The sequence below is a fragment of the Falco cherrug genome, chromosome 7 (genome assembly GCF_023634085.1).
Source record: "Falco cherrug isolate bFalChe1 chromosome 7, bFalChe1.pri, whole genome shotgun sequence".
In the NCBI taxonomy this organism is placed as follows: domain Eukaryota; kingdom Metazoa; phylum Chordata; class Aves; order Falconiformes; family Falconidae; genus Falco; species Falco cherrug.
The window spans coordinates 30,400,011-30,423,629 of NC_073703.1; the positions used below are offsets into that span (position 1 = coordinate 30,400,011).

General features: G+C 45.6%; 1 protein-coding gene across 2 annotated transcripts in view; it reads right to left on the bottom strand.

The window, feature by feature from the left end:
* SYNE2 (spectrin repeat containing nuclear envelope protein 2) overlaps positions 1–23,619 on the bottom strand; it is a 191,358-nt gene that overhangs the window by 9,023 nt on the left and 158,716 nt on the right. The window contains exons 96-105 of one of the 2 annotated variants that reach the window (XM_055716088.1): positions 22,583–22,749; positions 10,127–10,289; positions 6,387–6,574; positions 6,077–6,227; positions 5,435–5,617; positions 3,980–4,117; positions 2,876–3,070; positions 1,760–2,027; positions 1,336–1,404; positions 402–538 (exon numbers count right to left, since the gene is read on the bottom strand). In XM_055716088.1, the coding sequence (XP_055572063.1) occupies positions 402–538; positions 1,336–1,404; positions 1,760–2,027; positions 2,876–3,070; positions 3,980–4,117; positions 5,435–5,617; positions 6,077–6,227; positions 6,387–6,574; positions 10,127–10,289; positions 22,583–22,749 (1,659 nt within the window). Of the gene's footprint in view, positions 1–401; positions 539–1,335; positions 1,405–1,759; positions 2,028–2,875; positions 3,071–3,979; positions 4,118–5,434; positions 5,618–6,076; positions 6,228–6,386; positions 6,575–10,126; positions 10,290–22,582; positions 22,750–23,619 lie in introns of those variants that run through there. The other variant, XM_055716089.1, reaches the window with a different exon arrangement.

The window sequence follows — 23,619 nt, forward strand, 5'->3', positions numbered from 1 at the left end:
AGGGCCCTTCAAATTGGCCTGCTTCGGAAAGGGAAGCATGTCAGAAAGTATCAAGGAATGTATTCAGCTCTCTCCTTCTGGGGTGTGGCGGTGGTGGGTGAATTCACCTAGACTTGCCCTATGACAACGGAGGAGCTAATTTGCTCCAGATACTGACTGTGATTAGAAGCTTACCACAATTGTTCTGAATTGCTTTAAAAAAGCTATTTAGTGAGGGGATAGAGACTCTCACTGGTTATCTGACCCACCAGAAATAATGTCTAAGCTTGCATAAAGTGAACATTTGCCCCCACCCCACGGCTGATCTCTTCCTTGATGCTGGAGGAGGGGAGAGGGGGGAGTAACACAGGAACAACAGACTGTGTAGTAGTGGTTCAGTGCCCGTAGAGCCTCCAACTCACATAGTCTGGCTTATAGGGAGTACTCGTCTCTGGACCAGACAACACATTTCCAGCAATCTTTGACTGGTGGTATCGGCGTTTCCTGCAGACTGGGCTATCTGGGGAATGCCAGGGATGAGCTTCTGAAAGAGACTTTTCTGGAACAAATAAAACCAAAACCATATGCCATGAGTGCAAAATTCCAGCTCCACAAGGAAGCTGTTGCTTTGTATTAAGTTAGAAAGCGCTCTGCATAAAATGGCATCAAGTTATGGCATAAAAATGACAGTTTTGCAGCTTTCCTTGCAAAGCATGCACATTTGCAAAACGTCCACAGTGTTTCAAAGGTAATGAGATGAGAGCCATGCAGTTATGGACATTCTGTTTTCTTCTGGAAAATGCCTGAATGCATGTATGAATATTCAAAAAATAGAAAGGCTGCACTGTGGGTTTGCAAAGTTTGCATCCCAACAATACTATCACACATCTGCAATGCATGCCAGCAGGGACAAGTATAGACACGTCCCTGTGTGGAGAATGTTTGATCCGGATTTAACAGACAGGACGTACACAGTTCTGTCATGCACAAAACACCAGAAATACTTGCAGAGTTGGAACTAATGTCTTCAGTAATTACGCAATCAAAATCAGAAACAACCAAACAAGTGATACTACCCAGAGCAAACCACCAAGAAAGTACCAAAAGACTTTGGATCAATACAATGAAATGCACGTTAACCACCTTGGCATTTACCAGGCAAAATCTAAATGATATGTTCTTGACTTGTTTTTAATGTACATGTGAATACTGCAGCGTACGAACACCATGACAGGATGAGACATGGTGTCCACACAAGGCAGGAAGTCAGACATTACGTATGAGAGAGGTTGAGGAATATAGCGTGCAGCACAGGGAGATTGCCATGTTCAGACACATGCATTAGCAGGTGCCTACCAGAAGATGCTTTCAAAGTTTTTGTGGTCATTTTAAGATATGCCTCAGGATTTTCAGTGATTTCTACATCTGAAAAAAGAATAATGTCATTTTCCTCACTATTCAATATTTTCCAACTGTTAAAAACAAGTGAAACAATGAGGGACAGCAAAGACAAAGAGCAAAATAGGGTGTTGGTACTACTTTCAAACATTCTTAAAAAGTAATGTTTCTAAAAACCTTGTTTCTGAAAATATAAGTTTGGTTTAGACAATGCCACTCCCTTCATCAAGGCATCCGAGAGATGAGACTGCCCACATCTATTAACAGTACCTCGAAAACCAACCAACAACGTGGGAGCAAGACCTCACCCCCCCTCCCCTCCCACACAGGGACATCCTGCAATTGTCCATGTCGAAACAAACAGCTGGCGATCGGTTCTCACCTGACAGAGCACTGTAGTATGTTGCTTCTTCTTCGTCTTCAGGAGAGGAGGAACCTCCCACATCACCTGTGTGATCCCACTCGAGTGGGATGGAGTCAACACTGACAGGGGTTTCACAGCCTGATCTTTCATGACCTTGAGCAGGGGGCATAAGCTGGCCAAGGGACTGTGCTGCAGAGGCCTTCTTATGCCAGGGATCATTCTGGATTTCTCCAGAGTCTTCTGGATCTGTCTCATTTTCAGAGGACTCTTTTTCATCATCCAATCCCTAAAAATAAGTAACAATTATGCATGTTAATAAGATTTACAATAGATCTAAACTGCTCAATAAGCTAATGACTGAGCCACACAGTACTACTAAGGACTGTTTTGCAGTCAGCTGCAGTAATCAAAGACTATGTGGCTAAAATTAAAGGGAAGCACCATTTCTGCCTCCTTCTTTTGCCAAAATGATCCTTGCATCAGCAGCTACCTCCCTTCTTTCAAGACACTCAACCACCACCATAACATCTCTCTCTAGTTTGCAGGGAAGGGTACCAAGCGCCAAATGGACTGCGCAGGTCAGCAATGAAATGATGCTCAGGCAGGGGTGAACAGCTACTTGCAGATGTTCACGTTACATCCTCTACCCAGCTTTCTAATAGATGTTTGTTCTTTTTGAGCCAAAGCAAACTGAGAATCATCTAGATGTTCCCAGTGAAAAGTAAAGAGCATGCTGTTCCCCATTCAGGGTTCTCACAAGAAAGTGGACAGATGGAGCCTTGCAAACAAATCCATAAAGAGATATTCTAAGTATGCTACTGAAATTAAAGACCACAAAGTGATATTAAAAACACCAAAACCACTTTTAAAACCCTCAAACCACTACTACCTAAATATTAATCCCGTTAACTACTTCCACACTATTAGCCAGATTCTGCTGATGAAGTCCCAACAGGAGACCTGTAAGGAGACAAGGCTGGCGACAAAAATTTAGCAAAGCTGGCACAACTGCTGAAGAGCTCCTGACCCCTTTGAGCTCAAACCACTCAGTCAAGCTGCTAGGGATAAGCAATGAGCATTGCAGTTCAAACACCAAAATCTTGCCAAAGCATCTAAACAACTGTTGCTTCTTACAGGATGCCTTGACGTCAGCCTTTGATGGAATCGAGCAACTCGCCCAAACACCTCCTGACAATAGCGATGAAGTTCCTCCAATTCGCCTTCAATCAGGGTAGCATCCAGAGGCTCACTCTTCTGAATCAACTGCTCCCCGAAAACGATGAGCTGATCAATCTTATTGGTGTTTAGTGTTATTTCCTGCTGGAAACCCTATTTGGAACAGACAAGAAAAATAATTACTTCTGCAATACCCCTTTCCAGCCTAAGGTTTGTCCTTTTCTTGCTCACTACTGTGAAAGAAAAGCAACAATTTGACATTGTTGTTTAACTTCATTGGGCAAATATCTTTTTACTCAAGAGGTACAGAGGTTTGTTTTATTAGCAGTACTACAGTTCCAATGGAAGTGACATTTTCCACCCACGTGTACGTCAATGATTGCAGTGTCCTGAGCCTGCAGGGGATCACGAAACGAGTTTAACTAATCAGTTTATTCTTCTGTCAGGTACATACAATCTTTCCTCAGTAACAAAGAAGTCTGTTTGGCTGGTTGGGCCTCTAGCTTACACAATGGTAAATCTACATCCCAAAACAATTAACAGCAGAGGGGGAAAGGAGAAACCAGCATATAAGCAGGCAGCAAGGAACTAGTATGTTCTTTAGAATCACTCACGTGCCTGCTGTCTTATTTCTGTTGAAAGTCGCAGCTACAAACAATGCACTCAGAGGAGTGATCCTACCTTAATGCTAATTCAGAAAAAATCTCAACAGAAAAAAAGCACCTGAATATAGGAACGTAGCTTTTACTGTTAACACACGTGTGCCAGATGTAATGTCCTTTCCAGGCCAGATATCACTGTCACTGACAGCCGGTGTTGGGAGAAAATGGCAGGATAGAACTGAACTTGAACACTGAAGCTAAATTTAAATACTGTACAGTTTAATCTTGATTCAGAGGGTAAAAGTCTTAACGATTTACTGGTGTCTTAAAAGAAATATAGCCCTACAGTAATCTGTTGGCAATTGTGAAGTTCCAGAAAAGCAGATGATTCTGTCAAGAGAGGGCAGCCCAGTAAGATCAGCTGGGCTGTATTAAACAACTGCTTTCTAAGAATACGTACATTTAACTGACGCATTTTGTCATCAAAGTTACTTTTTGAGAAGTGCTCCACGTTTGTCAGTTGGAGGTCCATTTCTGTGAGCCAAACAAGGATGCTTTCTCTCAGCCCCTCAAACTCATCTCTCCGACTGGTGAAGTGCTGAACAGGAAGAAGGAAGCCAGTGTTATAAGACTTCAGCTACAAAAAAAGATGGTCATGGGAGCCCTCTGAAAACAGTGTTTTGTTTCAAAACTGCTGTTCACCTTAAAGGCCTTCAGGGCAGCATGCCACGTACAAAAACTGTCCCCTTCGTTACCGACGCTGGAGCAAAGTGTCCTATGTTAGTACGCTATTCATATAGGAGAGGGAACAAAACTTCAGCAATGCAAGATGCTTCTATGGGATTATATTCTTGCTTCCACACCATATACCTTCTCCCACATCATTATAGCAGTGTAACTAACAGTTATTTGGACTCAGGTTTAACATCTAACCTGTTCTAAATTTAGAAGACAGGCAAAGGAAGCAAGCCTCATCTCTAATTACAAGTATTAAGGCTATGACATTAAAATCAGTAAAACAATAGAGAAGCTGGATCATGGATGACCACACCAGTGTAATTAATGCGTCATTTGGCAGGCAGCCAGGAGCTCTCTCTGCTGCCATCTCCCGCAGAAGCTGCCAACAGACATGCAGCTTGCAGTGGATTTGCTGTTCAGGAGGGGCATCGTATGCCACCCCAAACACAACACTCCTGAACTGCACAGACCAAACTCCATCAGCGCTCTCACAGTCTCATCCACAGACTTTCGAGATCTAATAGTTTTCCCTGTCAACCGCTTGCAGCACTGCTGCATTTTAAAATCAGGCAGTGACAAATTTGCCCCTGGGCACAGCACAGAGTATCTGCCCAGAAATCAGTTTACCTCCACAAGCAGGACACCTCTTTAAAGTGTCACAAATACACTCTTTGACAACGTTCCTCTGTCAGGCAGAGCAGAGCAGGAGCTGGTGACAGCATCGTGCCTCTCCATCACATGTCCATGTTTAAAACCTTCTGGGTGAATCATAACAGGGCATAAAATAGAGCCGTGTTGTAAACTCCAAACCCTGCCTGCACTGGGGCCCTTTTGTCTCTCTGCCTCTTATTTACAGAAAGGTGCAAGTGCACAAACACATCCACCCATGACAAGGCTGGGTAAAAGGAGAGTGGGATAGACGCAGTAAGGCCTGCAAGACACCTTCCAAAAATTGCACCCATTCTTCCCTTGTGCTTCTTCAGCTACCAAGAACCCATCTACCAAGGACACACTTATGCCAGGAACTTGGTGACCTTTCCAGAGCTGCTCTCCTACACTGGTAACTCCAGGCACAAACCAACGCAAGGGAGTTGCTCCAGGAACATGCATTGCCCTTGGGCAATTCCTACAGAAACTTGCAAGTGCTCCTTACTCTCTCACCCCACTGTGCAATCACCTTGAGTCTCCTCAGAATGGCAGCGACTCGTTTCTGGAGATTATCCCAGCGCTGGTTGCCTTCGTGTACCATCTGCTTCAACTTGCTGGCCGAGTCTGTACGGTTCTCGCGGGCGAGACGCCTGTACTGCTTATTGATCAGCTCCAACTGAGTCAATCGTTCATGAACGTGCCGTTGGAATGCCTGCAAGGCAAATCAAGGAACTCAGTTCCCTTGCTGCTAAGAGAAAGGATCTGTCTGATAATATCCATCAAGAGAGATGATGATGCCCTCCCCTTAAAAAGAGACCTTCCAACTGCCATGACTTCACTGATTAGGAAAAGGAAGGGGGGAAAAAACCCCATAGTCAACCCACAAAGGTCTCCTGCCCATAAAAAACAAACCTTGAACTTACAAGCAGGAGCTTGTCAGTTCAGAGCACTGGATTCTCCACATTAAAAAAAATAAAATCTGGAGACAAATAAATCAGCCAGACACCTAGCAGCCACACACTGGCTGAATTATTTACGTTTTCTATACCACCACTGTCAAACTGGTGTTTTTCAGTGATCCAGGCATTTCACACGGACAAGAAGTATTGAGCAGCCTGACCATGCAGCCTGGTGCTGAGCGTAAAAACAATGAAGTTTTCCACTTTTTCACCTCAAATTTCTTCAGCTCCTCCTTTGCATGTGTATACAAAACCTCTGAAGAATTAGGCTTTGCGGCTATCATTTCAGATGATTTTAGCCAATCTTCAAAGCGAGAATAGTCATCAAAAAATCTCTGCCACAGGTGCCAGGTTTCCTCAATTCTGGGAGGGAGATGCAAAAATGGAAAGGTTTTATCACAAGCAAACTATTAATTTTGGGGTTTTTTTCTTCTTCAAAATTCAGCTTGTGGCAAAAGCTACAGAGTTTCTTCAAAATGCTGCCACAGGCTCCCTTAGAAGGGGTAAGAAAGAGAGACTTACTTCATTCGCCTTTCCATAGACATGGCGCAAATGTTTCTCCACCGTCTGTCCAAACTCCTGGTAGTCTGCTGGATGGAGTCACACTCTGTCTCATTAGCACACGCATCTGAATCGTGTAGCAGGACTTCACAAATATTAAACACGGATTCCACCCCTGCAGTGTGTTGTTCTATGTCTCGTTGCAGATCCTGCCATTAGCAAAAGAACAGTTTGAGCAGAAGGAAACATGCACTGCTAGACTTCAGACATACCTTTTCAAAATGCTGCAGAGGATGGGGAAACAGTCATTTGTGTGTCAGGAAAAGCTTATTCAGCTTTAGAAAACAGACTTGCAGGATGAGCTGTGCAGATAACAGGCTGATAGGTCAGGACAGAACTGCCATGCAAAAAGGGATTGTCCAGCTTTGGTTTCTTGGTGAAACCTCCATCTTCTCCTTAACAGTCTGGACAATTTTAATGTGTATTCAAAATCCAAACCTTACACATACTGTAAACACATACTGGCCAATTTTGACAGTACAAGATGACCGTGTCTCATATCAGCTTGCTACGCTGTAAGACTTGACAAAGAACTCGTAGTACGTGTACTTTAGTGACCATATATATGATCACAGGCTGGCATCACGAAACACAGCACACAAGCAGCTGGTGTTACACTACCTTTGTTACCCCCTCTTGTAGAGCTCCTGTTTTGACAGACTATTTCAAAAGGTCTGGAAAAGACCCTTTGTCTAATCTACACAACCGTTTTCCTCTCCAGAGCCTGCATCTCCAGCATAGTCTGGCCTTGCATTCTGTACCTGTAACTACTCTAAAGTCAATGTGATTAAATAACAATTGATTAAATAACAAGAAAGCCTTAGCTAAATAGTTCTTATTGAAAAGGCAGCTCTGTACAATGCTACCAACTGTAAATATTAATGAAATTACAGTGTCTATACATTTCCATCTTTTTCAACCCATTTCCGGTGTTCATAATGAAGGACAGGGAGACTTTTGCTTGAGTCACACTAAAACAAGAAACAAACTTTTCCGACAACAGTGAACAGGAACTCCCATTAAATAATGGGATTACTGATTCCAGTGAACAGATGAAGCAGAACTGGTTTTGCTCTAGACTTACAAAACCAAACCAAAACAAACCAAATAACCCCCCCCCAACAGACACAGCCTGTAGTAAAAAGGAGTTGAAGGAAGATCTTCCCAGAAGTCAACAAGTCGCAAGGAGCTGAGTATCAGCCACTGGCAGTCGTCAGTGGTGTTACATGAGTACCTGAAAGAAGAGCTGAGCCATAACTGGTCAAAATTTGGCTTGTGGGATTTGTGGTAATGTACGGCTTTAAGGAATGTAGAAGCCAAAATCTCTACATACATGAGAGACTGCCAGAAGCAGACACAACATAATTTTTATCAGCTTATTAAGGATTCACAGTTGTTTTATGAGCAAGAAGCAGCAGTGTCTTTTTAACACAGGCTCTACGTTTGAGAGCAGGCTCTACCCCACTACTGCTGCCTGGAGAAACCCTTCTGAATTCCTGAAATTACACTGGATTTATGGCTGTTTTAGTGAAAATAAGAATTTGGACCACAGATTACAAATCCACTCTACCTGCACATGGTAGTGTGGCTGACATGATCTCATTAGTTTTGGTCATACTTGCGTTCATGGAATAATGCTAAGCAGAATCCTTGCTGTTTTCCAAGCTGTTACTCCAAATGACCTGACCCGTATTACAGTGAGACAAACACAACAATCTAAGTAACAGGGCCAGGAACATTCACTGAGCCCAAAAAGGTACTTTTCCTTCAACTCTGCACAGCATTGTGCAGAGAGCTTAAACAGACTAGGTGCTGCTAGAATTCCACATTAGTGAAACAGCTTTGAAATCTTAAAATTAATATTCACCTTTTAATTGAACAAACACGCCATAAAAATCTCTGTGGATGCACAATGCTTTTAAAATGTCATTATTCAAGACTGAACAGGTAAAGCTTTTCCAGTCATGGGTGTCAAATAAAAGAAGCCTGTAGGGCGTATTTCTCACCATCACTCTGCTCTTGCTGAAATAATTGTTTGGCTAAACCCAGGAAAGATCTTTTTACTTGTCACGTTCAGATAAAGGTTTCTTTCATGTGGAGTGAAAGAGGGCTGCTTTTTTTTTTTTTTTTTTTACTGTGGTCTTTTTAGCCAGCTGTCTTCTCCTACTCAGCCTGCTAAAAGGTTAGAGTAGGAGTCTAGAGGTGCCCAGAGGTCTGTGTTTGAAACAGACTCCAAACAACAAAGCAGTATGTAGCTCTGAGCAGCAAATGATGGGTCTTAAAGCAAGCTGAAGCTTGAATGCTCATAATAAGAATAAATTAGTTTGGACACAATTCCTTTGTGCCCCACGTTCTTCTCTGCCTGGCAATTTATCACAGTCTTTGAAAATGCAAGAGGTTTGGATGGGGAGAAAATATTTCCCCGTTGTTTACATCACCATTCACAATGCAGACCAAACTGTCAGAGGCACTCAGCACAGGCCTCTGGTGTTTGACTAACTCCTGCAGTGGAGCGTGGGAGCCATCTCCACTCTGTCACAGAGGAGCTGGCCCTTCCTGGGATGTCTGGGACAGGAGTGGACGGAGAGCCGTATCAAGCAGCAGAGAACACAGCCCTCAGGTCTGGGTCACTCAGGGATCTTTCCTTAAGACACAAAAGCAGCAGCCACAGAGAGAGAAGACAGGAAGGATGGGAAGAACACCCACGGGTGTTCTTAAAGGCAGATGTCAGAAAACTTCCCCACCTGACAGTGTTATTCTTGATCCTCAGTTTTAGGGCAAGTATTCTTGTTTAACACAAAGGCCAGATGACAGCCATGGTCATTCTCAGCCTTCCCAAGGAGGCACTTTGAACCTGGGTGTACTTACAGCACAGCCCTGAGCAAAGGCTGACTCTGCCAGCACGTTTGTGCTTTGGAGAAATTCCTTTTCCTTCCCTGGCTGCTGGAGAGAGAAATGTACTGCAGGACTATCAAACTCATCTCACACTTCTACTTGGCTGGGATAGCTGTGCCCAATCCTTGCCATTTCCAGTACTAGCCTAGATCCTCAAGATCCCCCTGGTAAGCCACCGTCTCAGAGAAATGCCTACACGCGCTCAACCAACACCCAGCAGCGCTAGGCTGGTTCACACTTATGCCTCAGCAGATTCACGCACCATCTCACCCAACCCTGAGGGAATCTTCCGAGCCTGCCCACTGGATCAGGCCTCAGTCAAAGGGCTGTTTGCAAAAGTCCACCCTCCAAAGCTCAAACATCCTGCTCTGCTGTCTGCAAGGAAGGGGACTGAGCCAGTGAGGATAATACATCAAATCACAGCACTTCAATCTGTCACAGCCACTTTGCAGGAGCCCAGGCATTCATTCATGTCAGCCCAAACCGTCCTCGTGTATTTTGCCCACTGCACGTGCCCTGCCTAACCCTTATGAGGTCAGTTGCACTTAATGTAAAAATGCTCTTTTTTGTATTGTGTTTGTCCTCTTTGGGTGGAGGGGGAAAGGGAGAAGTGGGGGTAAGTCAACATAATATTGAACCTACAGCAAGCAAGTAAAATTTTCCCACATAACGCATCTTGGCAGGAACATGCCACGAAAGGCAAACAGAAGGCCTTGCTGAAGAAAAGAAACAGGTGATTTTAAACGAGGACCAATTGTAATCAGCAGCATTTCAGCTCATTTACTCTAGCTGCTGCCATTTCCCACCTGCTGTTCTGCCAATCTCTTCTGGATTTCTTGATCATCACAGATGTCATAAACAACAGGCTTGGAAAGCTCTGACTCAATCCGGGCCAGCCAGGTGCGAAGGTTACTCATGTTTTTGTCCAATAGTTGTATAAAAGCAAATGTTTCCTTCAGTTTCTTCACCCTAAGCAAACCAGGAAGAACATTTTGTTACAAAGATCTGCAATCAGTGGAAAGGATGTTAGCAGAAGGTGATGACAGGCATGGCTTCGCAATGCACTTACTGTCGCACCAAGCTCTTGCCTGTAAATTAGAGCCATGTTTTAGTCAAAATCTACCTAAATTGGCTCAGCAGGCCTTTGCTCTACAGCTGCAAGAAGATCTTGTGTGAATTCTTTAATGAAACTACATAGGCAGAGTGAATTTTCATCTGCTAGTGAGCTCTTCAGCTCTTCCTGGACATTTGTCTAAGCGGGAGTTTGCACCATGACATGCTGCAGTTAATCTACAATGGGTACCTATGGTCTGATTTATCTGCTGTGAATTACGGCCAGTGTCTTCTTCAGCAACCAACAGGCCCACCCTAATCAGCAAGGTATCCCTCCGCCAACGGAGGCAGAATCTGCCCAAACCACAGGTCCAACATGCTAGGAAAATGGTCGCTGACAGGAGAGGAGAAGGCCTGAACAACGGCCACTGCAGAACTTACAGCACCATGATATTAAAAGCTCTTCTAAATAACACACCAACAGGTACGGAGACGTGCCAGACCACCTGGGTGGGTGAAAATGAAAAACACAATCCCGACGAGAGAGCATATCCAACAGCTAGGAAGAGTCGTGCGGCACACAAGCAAGTGAACCATTGAGACTATTTACTTTTCTTACAGCTGTTTGTAACACAGCTCTCAAACCGCTGACAAACTTTTATTTCCAGCCTTTACAGCATATTCCCATGCCAACCCCCCTTATCAGCTCCTCACATTATCCAAGCAGCATGCTTGTACACTTTGTCAAATTTGTCCCCATGTGCTGCAGGAATAGCGGTTGAACTACCTCACTGCTCTCAAATCTTGCCTTGAAATTCTCATTTATTGCAACTCTCATCAAAAATTACTAAAAAGCCCATCACCAGGGTGATGCTTATCTCTTCTGACCTCAGACTGATATCAGTTCTCCATTAACTACCAAGGTCTAGATGGCAAAACCAAAACCAAAATCAAACCCACCCTTGACCACGATTTCCATCAGACCTGTCTTAAGCATCCAGATCAAAAGATGAGATGAACTATACCAAAAAAGCATGTCATTTCTCTCCATGAACTGCAATGGTCTACCGTGCAGTACTCCACCCACATGAGCCACATTATCTAAGTCAAGTGCAGTGCAAAAAGTTAAAGTATGCATCACGAACAGGTCAAAATGTTTCCCATTCATCAGCCACCACGACTGGGAACTGTCACCATCTAAACAAAACCAGCAGCTGGGACTGGAAGGGCAGCTTGTACAAGGGGAACACGGCATGTCCCAAAATGCAGGGGCCTGTTGAGGGGTCTGAGATGAACCCTAATGTACTTGGCCACACCAGCATTCTGCACGCTAGAACTGGGGCAGGCTAGAGGGGATGTAATCTCATCTAGTGCAGGCAGGGGCAGATTACACCAAGTGCACAACAGAAGTGCCCTGACAGCGTACCTGGATGCTGGTGGCATCATGCAAAGGACCTGCCCTTCTTTGCAAAACCAATGAGGAGTTTCCCAGCCACCATCCTGCCTGCTGCCAAACTACCCCAGCAAGTTTTAGAGCAGAGGGGTCCAATCTGCCTGTAACCGAGTGGCTTTTGCAGTTGCCTGTTGCAGCGTATGATACAATGACAGAAGGCATCTAAGATGGCTAATCCATAATGAATATGCCACTCCGTCAGCAACAACTGATCTTATTAGCAACCTTAAGGTAATCAAAGAGGATACGTATGTCAGCTAGACACTTTATCTAAGGTAAAGCACTTACAGAGGAGATGTGGGAATGATCTTGCTGGATTGGTTCAGTCCTGTTGGTTACTGTGAAGGTACAGAGTAAGGCCAGCAAATCTGGGGTCTCATATGGATTAGAAGCCTGGGAAGCACCTTCCCCCACCTCTTGTCCCAAAAGGACCAGGCAGTACTACTAGCTGTTTTACAAGGAGGGTGAGAAAAGCACAGCTCCTACACTAGGAATCCGGGCAGGTATTTAGCAACTCTGTACTCTCCAAAACATAAATTTAGTCTTGTCTGGTTGATGCAACACAGCAAGCCATCTTGAAGGATCTGGCCCAAGTCCATGGCCCACCTTGTTCCATTCTTGCACCCACAAAGCCACCAACATTGGTGTAAAGTGCAAAGCAGATGCCTCTGCCCCTTTATGCTGACAGTGCTTTCCACCGCTACAGCTGATAGAGAGGAAGCCAGCAGATGACAAAAGCATTTAGATTGTTAAGGAAAGTGAGAAGAGCTCTTTTTAGAGCTTTGCTCCCAAGTTCAACCCTGTACTTAGAAGGCATCTGGCCCCCAAGCAAACAGTTGCTATACAAATCTTCCTGTTCCTGGTGTTGCTTCTATTAAGTGGTACTGAATGAACGTGTCATACTCCGGTAACTGTACAGCATTTTCTTATGCTATCATGGGCTGGCAGTAATTTAGCCAGAATATCTAATTCTTCCTCCAGCCTGTCCCCTGTTTCTGTCCCACCAGCCAATTTGGATCCAGTCGGTTACGATGCTCAGCGAGGCCTGTGACTCCCCAGGGCAGGGGCCCACCAAAGACAGGTGACTGAATCCTTCCCCCTGGAGAGATAGGATGATACAGGCTCTGTGTTGAGCACGGAAGGAAAGAACTGCTAGAAGAGCCAGGCCTGAGGAAGAGTCTGAGCCAAACATCTATGCTGTTGCGTTGTTAACTCTGCATAACTTCAAGCTAGTCGGGAGGAAAGCAAGGCTCCATTGCTGCACTGTCCCTGGCTGTATCCAGTGGCCATCTATTTGCTGCATATTCTATAACATTCCCCACTAATGCTTTGGCAATGTCTTTCTGGCAGCTTGCAGGAGATGCACATGCTGGGACCATCTGATGGTACAGCTGAACGGCTGAGACCACAGCTTACTGTGCCGCTCGACATCATCTCTGCTTCCCTGTACTCCTTTTTCTTCTGTGACCACCTGCTTCCCATCCTGAAACTGCATTACAGGAAAATTCATGAATTGCAAGACATCTTTCTTCAGTCTGCCTATTGGATAACAGATAGGTGAACATAGCCAAGGAAGTCCAAAGCAAAAGCAAGAGATATTAGATTATAAATAAATGTCTGAGTGACAGCACATTCAATAAATTAAAAAGCAACAGTTTTAGAATCCAAGAAGGGCGCTTTTTTTTTTGTGCACACACCCCCCCCCCCCCCCCCCATTACTTTGGCTTAGAAATCACTCTAAAATTCAAGTTATGAATCATACCTTAAATATGTGGGTCTCTATCTACTGGTGTTCCTAGAAGCAACAGTCTCAAAACCAGAATCACTGTGGTACTGAAAGCTTGTATTTACTTTCTAGCAATTGCCCTTGCAGACACACCATTGTATTTCAGTAATTTAATCTGTTACATATTCTGGATAGAATGTGGCATTTGTCAGTCATTTAACCACCCTTAATGCTCTAAATCATTAATCTCAAACTCTCTGGCTAAGCAGCCAGGGAAGAATAAAAACCAAACAGAAGCCCACATTAGTGCTGTGTGTAAGCAGGAAGGCAGTCTTGTCCAGATGTTTACATTGGCTGCTCTGCTCTTGTTGCAGTCAGCAGACAAAGAGCCCAAGGAAAGGGTAGGGATGTACACTGAAGCAACAGGTGAAATGATGAAACAAACATGTGAGCATCCTCCTTGACCACCCTCAGCTTGCACAGAAGTCACAGGGAACTGCCATTTCTTTGGCTACAGCTCAAAGAAAAATGTAAAACAGACTAATTACATCTGTAAAGGTCTTACATTTGCAACAACCACTCTGAGATGCATTTCTACATTGCAGGTATTCTTGCAAATTATCTGCTCTTTGCATGAAAGAAACCTCAGGGACTCTTTTGAGATACATCCTGAAGGGACTATTTGTTGAAGACAGGCCTCCTGGGAGCCAGGTGGGGGTGCACAATGCAAGCCACCAAGCCTGGAGGCAAAAGCTCCCCCCACATCCAGGTGACCAATTGCCTGACACACACTGAATTAACAGCAATAAAAGTTCAAGTTCAACAGATGAAACACGCTCCTCCCAGTTATCCAGAAGGTGGAAAAGGCTGCCACCACTGTTGATTGAATTCTTCCTCTTCAAAGTATAATTCTCACGTTATTTGGTTATTACAAAGGCCCACCTATCCATTAGCCCACTTCCCAGCGTGAACTCACCTGCCACCATTCAACATGCCCCCAGGAGCAAAATAAAATAGTAATAATTAAAAAAACCAAAACAAACAGTCCAACGAATATCACCACTAATCTAAAAAACCCCAACAGACTCAAACATCTCTTGTACTTTGCAAAGGGCCCAGCTGAAAAGATGTCCAGGTTCAAAGCGGCGCTTAGACACATGCATAAGATGCCAGGGATAAGCCAAACAAGGCCAGTTTCTGAATGTCCTAATCTTTACACCAAAACAGAAGCGGCAGAAGAAGAACAAAACTAGTAGATTATACTAAAAGCTGGCTGCAAAAGTGAACAGAAGGACTAACTGGCCTGACTTGAGATTGGATTTGGGTCTTAATACCCTTGATGAAGTTCCCAGCACTGGGTTACAAGAGAAACGCATTAAGCTCTTTCAGGCTGTGTCATTGCATAGCCCCACAAACACACAGGGCTTGCAGGACTGCTCAGGAAGTACCTAGCAGTAGAAGGCACTTCCAGGTTGCCTGAAACATATTCACACAAACATCAAGAATTGCAAAATGCCTGTCAATTGCACTGCATTAGCTGTCAAAAGGCTGCAGGAAAAGGTACAGGGAGGCTTAAATAAGGTAAAAAGTAACATTCAAATTTTAGTGCCTGAAGGAACGAAAAATACCTTGACGTATATTCCAAATGCTCCTTCATAAGCACAAAGGTCAACAGAAAAAGATACTACAGACCCTTGTTTATAACTGAAGAGGAGCTGAAATCACCTTGCCAGCTGACAGGATTGTTTACCACCCTGTAAAGCAAATGAGATGCACAACCCAGGAAACCTTTGTTCAGTAAGGTGCAGGGCGAGCTTAACCGTGTGAGGGACAAAAGACCCCATCTGGAGAGGATGTCAAAGGCAAATTCTAGGCCTTTGTATAAAAGGCCAAAGACGTTTCTCCCTGCTGCGGCCGCGGTGCCATGAGGCAGCCCCCGTGTCCGCGGGCTGTCAGCACCGGGAGCAGCGCAAGCGACGGGGCGGTTTTCTCCTCACCCTGCCAGCCAGGCCAAAAGGCCCTGGCCACAGATGGCCGCCGCCGCCGCCGCCGCCGCCTTGGGTGCGAACGCCCGGCACGCAGCCGGCCGCAGGCGAGAGCCCCCGAGCCCCGCTCCCCGGGCTGAGCCCCGCTCCTGGGGCTGAGCCCCGCTCCTGGGGCTGAGCCCCGCTCCCCGGGCTGTCGCGTCGCAGCTCCCACTCGCCAGGGCGAGCTGCAGCCGGCGGCGCGGCGGAGCCCTCCCCCCCCCGGGGCCGGCCGCATCGTCCCCGCCCGGCCACGGCCCCCGCCACCCCACCTGCAGCTGCTTACGGGTCCGCACTTACGGTTCGCAAGAAAAAACCATTCCTCGGCTGGCAACCCCCAGCTGCCGGGGGACCGTGCCGACCACGGCAGGCACGGCAGAGGAAACCCCTCCTCCACTGATGCCCTATTTATTCGCCGCGTTAGCATCTCGCGTGGGGGGGGGGGGGGGGGGGGGCGGGCTCGCCCATCCTCCTCGACGACCCCCAAGTCCCAGCTTGGGGACACCGTGGCTCTCCCCAGTTTGAACCCCGGGTTTGGGTGGGTGTTTTACCTGGCAAACGGCCGCATCCCTCAGAACAAAACCAGGAGAGCTTCATTCTGACACAAGGGAACTGGCACCGAAGCAGCGCGCACCACTCGGCTGGCAACACAAAGGTTGCGAGCTGGAGCTTCGGCACGGGAGAAGATCGATGCGGTGCTCATTTCTCGTGCAAAAGAGACCTCGGACCCGGATGATTTGCAGCAGAGTCAATTTGAAGTGAATCCCCAAACCCGAGAAAACATACATCCATGCACAGGCACCACGCACAAAGATATCCTTACTTCCTCTACATTCTGCTTTCTCACTCTACCATTATATCCCAGGTATTTAAGTACGAATTAAATCTCCCACACACTAACCTGTCCTCTCTTTAACCTTTCAGTGCAGGTGGAAGGCCTCCAGTGCAAGCAGCCTGGTACACTGGAGAAAAAATTAACCCTTAATGTTCATTTACAACACCCTTCATTTGTGGAAAAACACACTGCTGTGATTTCTGTCTGTTATGACTGTCAGAGATCACGGGGTGGGGGAAAAAAAAAGGCAGAAGTCTGAGAACCTTGGATTAAAACTCACCCAGTCAGTATCAGGAAAAAAAATAAAGAAGTTATGATAATCCCGTCAAAAATGCAAGGAATGATTTTGAAATCAAAGATTTTTCCGTGTTCAGGTAATCTTCCGCAGACCTGTAACGGCTTGCCAGTCGCTCACATTTGATACACGACAGGACAAAAAGTGCCTGGGAAGACACTGCAAGCTGGGAGAGGGCTCCAGACATTTGTACAGGTAAATCAGGCCCCGTCACCTTGACAGTTTAACCTGATTATGGTCCAGGGAGGTTCAAAAAACAAATCTGAAATGGTAGGTCTGAGAAAACACCAAAATAACCCTCCCAGCTTGACAGGCAGACCCTGGGAAAGGCGACAGCATGCAGCAGACAAGGACTCCCCTTTGCCCTGCCAACTCCCCCTGCTCCCGGCACACCTCGGCACATGTTGCATAACCAAAATAAGCTGAAGCATCCTGCCTGATACGATAATGAATTCTGTCACAGCTTCTGCACCAAAGAGGAGAGTAATCCCTAAAGGACAGGGAGCCCAGAGAACATGGAAAGAAAGCTGGCACTTTGCGAGTGAGACTTCAGCCATCCACATTTTTGGGTTTTTGCACCAAACCAAGTACAAGAAGGAGATTTCACAGTGATACTACCACAAACCAGTATAATTCTGTTGAACATGGCTGTATAATTTACCTGAGGGCCCTCCTGCAGCATACTTTGCTTCTCTTGCCATGCAATACTGATCGGCAGCAATTTAAGACCTTTGAACTCAGACTGCACTCAGACTGACCGTGGGCTGCCTGGCCGCAGCTGCGACAGGGTAGGACAGCACACCAACACGTGGTGCCTGACAGCCGGCCCTACCCAAGGGTAAGCAATGTGGCACAAAATAAATAGAGATGAGCTGAGAGGTAGCGCGAACCCGGTCACTCCCTGTACCTACCAACCCAGGGTCTGCTGCCACCAGCGTGGCTACCCAGGCAGCCCAGCCGCAGTGAGGGTGCAGGGGGGAAGGGGAAGCACAGACAGCGGCAACTCACTGGAGCTCCCCAAGAAAACCTCCATGGAGCCCCTGCGCAGCACAAGGTGGTGTCACTGGAGAGCTGCAACTCCTTCCCATATTACCGCAACCTCGGCAGTTCCAGGCTGTTTGGGAATTTCAGATGGAGTATGCAGCAAAGCAGCTGAAAACACCTTGAATCTCCCACATTCAATGTGGGAAGGAAGGGTCTGGCTTTGATTGTGGCAGTTAAAAGATTCCTGGATCCCGCAGTGTGGGCTGGCAGCTTGCAACCACAGGGAAAAGACCTAGTTGCCAAGGATTCACATTTTAAATAAGGCAGTATATTTGACCTTGCTAGCTTCCCTCTATTCTCATGCTTGCATTAAAGATCACCATCTCCTGCTACGTACACAAAACATGTACCTTTCTCCACAAGGCTGAAAGCATGGACCAGACCCACCAAGCAAGAAAACACATCGCAGCGTGCCCACAGCCAGAGCAGCTGAGAAATGGCAGTGGGAAAAGCTGCAGGATGCCCAGAGGTACAGCAGTGTTGTATTTGTTACTGTAGATACTCGTCTGCAGACCCTGATAAAGCTGGTGGCTTTAATAAAGGCTCATGCTTTGCACAACCCCAGGCAGTGCAGACACCCTCCCGTGACATGTGGGTGCTCCTCCAGCCTGCCAGCAGGCACTATGCAAACAGCAGTGCAGAAGGCAAACACTTCCCTGCTGGCTGGGAAGCAAAGCGTGGAGTTAGGATCAGTGGTGGACCGGCCAGGGAAGGACACCAAGGAACGTGGCTGTGTGTAACACAGTTCCTTGCCAGTTAACGCATGGATAGGGAGTGCTGCTCCAGAGCATGTTGGGGATTAATTCCCACTCCACATGTTTTTGGCCATTTACCATTCCGTGGGCAGCCTGTGCGCTCCTACTACTACTGTTTCAGGCCTTCACCTGGGGCATTGTTGCAAGCATGCAGCGGTTTCCTCTGGCAAAGTGCTGCTATGAGGCTGGTGACGAGAGTAAGGTATATTCTGTGTCCAATTTTACAGTCAGCACCAATGCTCCCTTTCTGCCTGTTACTATGTTTGTATTCCTCCTCTATCAACAGAGGCTTCAGCACAAGAACCTCCCCTGCTAAGAGTATCTTCTGAGCTGAACAGAAACTCATTTGTTCTCCTTTCCAGGCATGCTAATGTCTCGATGGTTACTTTATCCCAGGAGAATTAACATTTTGAGACTTTTCCAAGTTTGCACCAAGTCACACTATGGCTGTAACACACACGGCAAAGCTTTTGTCACCACAAACCGAGCACAGGCATATAATGAAAGTGTTAAGTCCTGCAAGTGCAGCCATATGGCAAATCTGAGCTTGTCACCATGAACTAAGAGAATCACTTCAAGGACTAAATGGAGAGGTCACCTAATTTGCCCATCTGTCCCAAGACATGTATTGGTTTAAAAAGGTGAAATAAGCTATCGGGAGAAATGTCCTGTATTGATACACTGGCTGGCAACTGGTTTGGTTCATGTTGGTATCACACAGCCTTACGCTGCACTACAGAAAAGATAAAACATTACTCAGGTTGCAGGGTCTGCCTCAGAGACCTCAGAAACCACTGAACTGAAACTGGCTATAAATCTCAATTAGACTCCTTTGTGGATACTGTTTATTCTATACTTTTATACCACAGGATCATAAAACGCTTGTCTAGTAGAAAGAGTCAGCACCCAGAAAGGAGGACTGGCTTCAAACACACAGCTATTCAATGGACACTTTCTCCTCCTTTGGTGCATGGCTCTGCGGTTCACTCGCTGCCCAAGTCTTGGCCTGCCATGAAGACATGATGAGATTTGGCCCTTGTCCCTGTGATGGAAGCCACTGGGGGCCAGGGCACGGTGCAGTGGGCTGTGGTACACCCAGAAGTATGGATAAAGGCAGCAGCTGGTTAGATGTTTAACAGAAAGTGCTGAAGTTGTACTTGCCAAAAAAAAAAAAAAAAAAAGCTTCAAGTGGTTGCAGATTTGGAACCCAAAACACTCAGAAAATTTTAATTTCAATTTACTTGCCACAGCTACTTCTCTGAAAAGCCGGGAGCAAAACTACCTCATCATTTCATGGAGGTGCTGCGAAAATAAGCTCCTACAAGTAGTTTTTTCAGAAGCAAGACAAGATCGCCTTCATGCCATGGGTAAAAATAATCATTTCCCTTCAGGTAGATTCTCCTACCTCGATTGCCTCAAACCCTCTGGCAGTCCTGCCCCAAAGCATCTCCTCCATCCCATTTACCTTCCCAGGAAAAGAAGCAGTGTGCAATAACAAGGGCTTTGTCTGGGTGTGCTGCCACAGCCCCCGTTGTGCAGCACTGCAGGCCCTCCTCTGCTGCGTGGCAGTGGGTGCACAGCCCCACACCATGCCCTACCGCCTCCTGCCTCCCCGGAGCCAGCGCATCCTATCCACTGAACGGTGGTGATGGCAGATGTTTGAGATTGCGTGAGGATGTCTAGACTGTGATGGCTTCATGAAACAGGGCCAACATGAATTTTGCCACTGCTCCATTTTCACATGCTCTTTTAACACAACTTGAATACATTTATTTCTTTTCTAAGTTTTTGTGCAAGCAAACCAAAAAGGAAGGAGACGATCTATCAGCAAGGGGACCACAACTCACACTCACAGGTCATCTCACCTCCAGAGCTCCTTGCTCTGCTCCACTCCCCCATGAAGAGGTCCAACTTGTGGCACATCTGTGGTTGGTGGAACTGCTGCCTCCTCCCCATCACCTGAGCTCACGAGAGGCTACCCAAAAGCACAGATGGAGCCTCCTCTTGAGTGCCCCAAAGCACACCTGAGTGAGGCGGGAATTTTAGGCAACTTACGTCTAATTTAATTCCTTCAGAATTCAAATCTCAGTGGCACGCCACCACTATAGCACCAATCTCAAAACGGAAAGTTATAAAGACATGAACAGGGGAAAATAAACTCTTAGAGCCATACTACTCTGAGTGTCTAGCCTGGCAGTTATTTGTGACTGAGCAGCTGAGAACAGCTGAGCTGTGAGCCAGGACCAAGCAAGGTGGATTAGGTGAGGGAGATGCGCTACACCCATGCTGCAAAATGCTGCAATATGCTGAACCTCTGATAGTATTAAATCCAAGAGGACCAGCAGAGCCCACCGGGCTGCCTGACAACTTTGGACAACTGAGGCAGCTGCTTAAAACCACATTTTGTCAGGTTCTTCCAGTTCACTACCCTGGTCCTGAGCACAAAGTTGGCGGAAATCACAAGCAGAAGCTAGCGTGTTCCAGACCTTTTGGGATTAAGAACACAGGAACAAGCATAAACCATCACATCAACTTTCCAGTAGCTGCAATATCCAGTGCTAGGAGCTATGTTGATGCTCTGGGCAAGTCTGCATTAATATACCTCAAATCACCACCATACACTTGTCGGAAAGTAAAGGTTTAAGACATGCCAGGCAGATAAACAAGCGCTCTGTTGTCACAGACTACTTGAGTAAGACCGCCAGATCTCTCTCTAGATATCCCTTCGGTTCTTCAGCATATTTTCCTGACGTTTACTAGAAATGTGCAGTGTTTACCTCAGTTTTAAAATAGTGCATTTTAATCCGCATTTAAAAACTGCTACAACTGAAAACTAACACACAGCAGAACACCAATGGTTGTAGAAGTGCTTGAAAAGTGATGAGTTACCCTCAGATGAGAACAGAAGTGCTGTTGTAAAAGTGAAGCTTTCTTTCCTACACCAGATCAAATGCAAAGACACCTTGAGACAGGGACTGCAAGACTATGTGAAGTGTCAGATCTTAAGGCGGCAACTTCTGCTTAACCATTCAGGGCTCACATGCTGCCATCAATTCAGATCTCATTCCCGATTAAGATCCAGCACACTTTGCACTACCTTGTCACAGCACAACCACCCACCTGATCTGTCCCAAATGTTAACTGAGCAAGAGAGCTTCTAAGGGCCCAGAGGAGGAGGTTACAGGTGAAACAAAACCTTGGGTGAGAAGTTTGGACGAATACTAATCTGGTGTCAGCCTTGCCATTTCTGGATTGCCAATAAACTCAGGCAAGTGGTGAGACCAGCCCAGCATCCTCCTCCCAAGCTGTGGTAGAATAGTGAAATAGGAGAGAATAGTGAAATGGGATCGTCTCAGTAAGGCTAATACTAAAATGATCATGATGCTCTTAACTCTGTCAAGTATAATAAAGGTGTTCAATGCTTTAAGAAGAGGTCGTTGCCTAGACTATGCAGGTTTTTGGTTTAATTTCAACTGATAGTATTTTTCCTCTCACCATCACGCGTAAGATCCTGAATTTAAAAAACAAACTCATGGTATGGTCTTCCAGTTGTTTTTAGGAAAGAGACTGAGTAAAGAAACATGAAGTTTCAAACACTTCTGAATGTAAAAAGGGAACATCATCATTATATAAATCTGACTGTCTACAGACAGGATAGGAATCTATTCCCAAATTCTCTGCATTCACAGACAGGGTGCAACAGAGGCTTGTGTTAATAACGGAGGCTCTCTTTAAGAACCCAGATGAACTCCTCCCATACTGCCTTAAAATTAAGTTGCAATTCAACACATGCAACAGAGAAATCACTTTGGCTCTTCCTTTTTACATAGCTCCCATGATTAAAATTGTACTTTATAGGAATTCTTACACCCTGCCCTCTACCATTAGATAAATTAAGACATTTGGTGTCATAATTCAGCTATAAGCCATAACAAAGAAGCATTAAATTCAGTTTAATTTGACTCTCAATAATAAATTTCAACAGAACTGAGAAGTCATGACAGTCTGCTTCTGACAATCAAGGACAGTAGCCTCTGACTTTTATCTCATATAAAACATTGAAAATAATTTTCTTACCGTGCTCCAATGACATCGAAGAGATGTTGCCAGCGATCATTGATTTTGTTGAGTTTATCATCTATTTCTGCAACCCGGTTCTTGCTGCTAGCCTTGATTAGCTGATCACCCATTTGTTTCAACTGAAGCTTATTTTCACTGAACAGGTTTATTTCTTCCATGCAATCCTGATAAATATACACAAATATTGCTTAACTCCTGGGCAAAACAAAACAAAACAACACAACACAACAAAACAAAACCAAAACAAAACTATTTGTTTCTTTTCCCAGGTGTGTGACAAAGTCAGGCATGGCTTGCAATGGCTGAGGTTTCTATACTAGCATGTAAAACTCTTTCACTTAACACAAAACAAAAAAAACTTAATAGAAAAGCACTCTCACAATGAAGCCACTATGAAAAAATAAGCAGCTTAAAGACTTGCAAGTGCCAGGAGTAAGTACCCCTAAACCCAGCAGTTTAAATTTTCTAATTTTGTCTCTGCTTTCCTCATTTAATGTGATTTTTCAATAGCTACCTCAAAAGAACCCAAATGCAAGTCTAGGACAGTTGTATTTTGCTGGTATTCTATCCCGAGGAGATCTGGGATTAGATATCAAGACCTTTAAGACACGAGGACAAACACCGCAGCAAATAATGGTCCTATTTAAAACCAAGCTAATATAGAAAAATGAGAAAAGCACTAACTGCATGGACTACCAAGGAGAAGGGGCAGAATTAGGTTTTATTTTTGGTTGTGGTAACTTCTTGCTCACCTGGCATAAGACCTACCCCATCCTTCAATCTCCTCTTTGCCCTCTGACTACCAGGTTCATGACTGCCAACATGGGTGGAGGTGGTGAGAGCCGTGCGACACTCCCAGGGCAGCACTGGTCCCCAGCAGGGAAAGCTCTGAGCACTCTGTATGTGCATGTGTGCCCCACAGCGCTAACAACCCAGCCCGCCCCCACCGCAACTCACATACATCACGCTCCATGCCTAAGTGCAGTCAGGTGGCATTTCTGTTTTGCATTACGCTCCAAGCCTGAACATCAAGA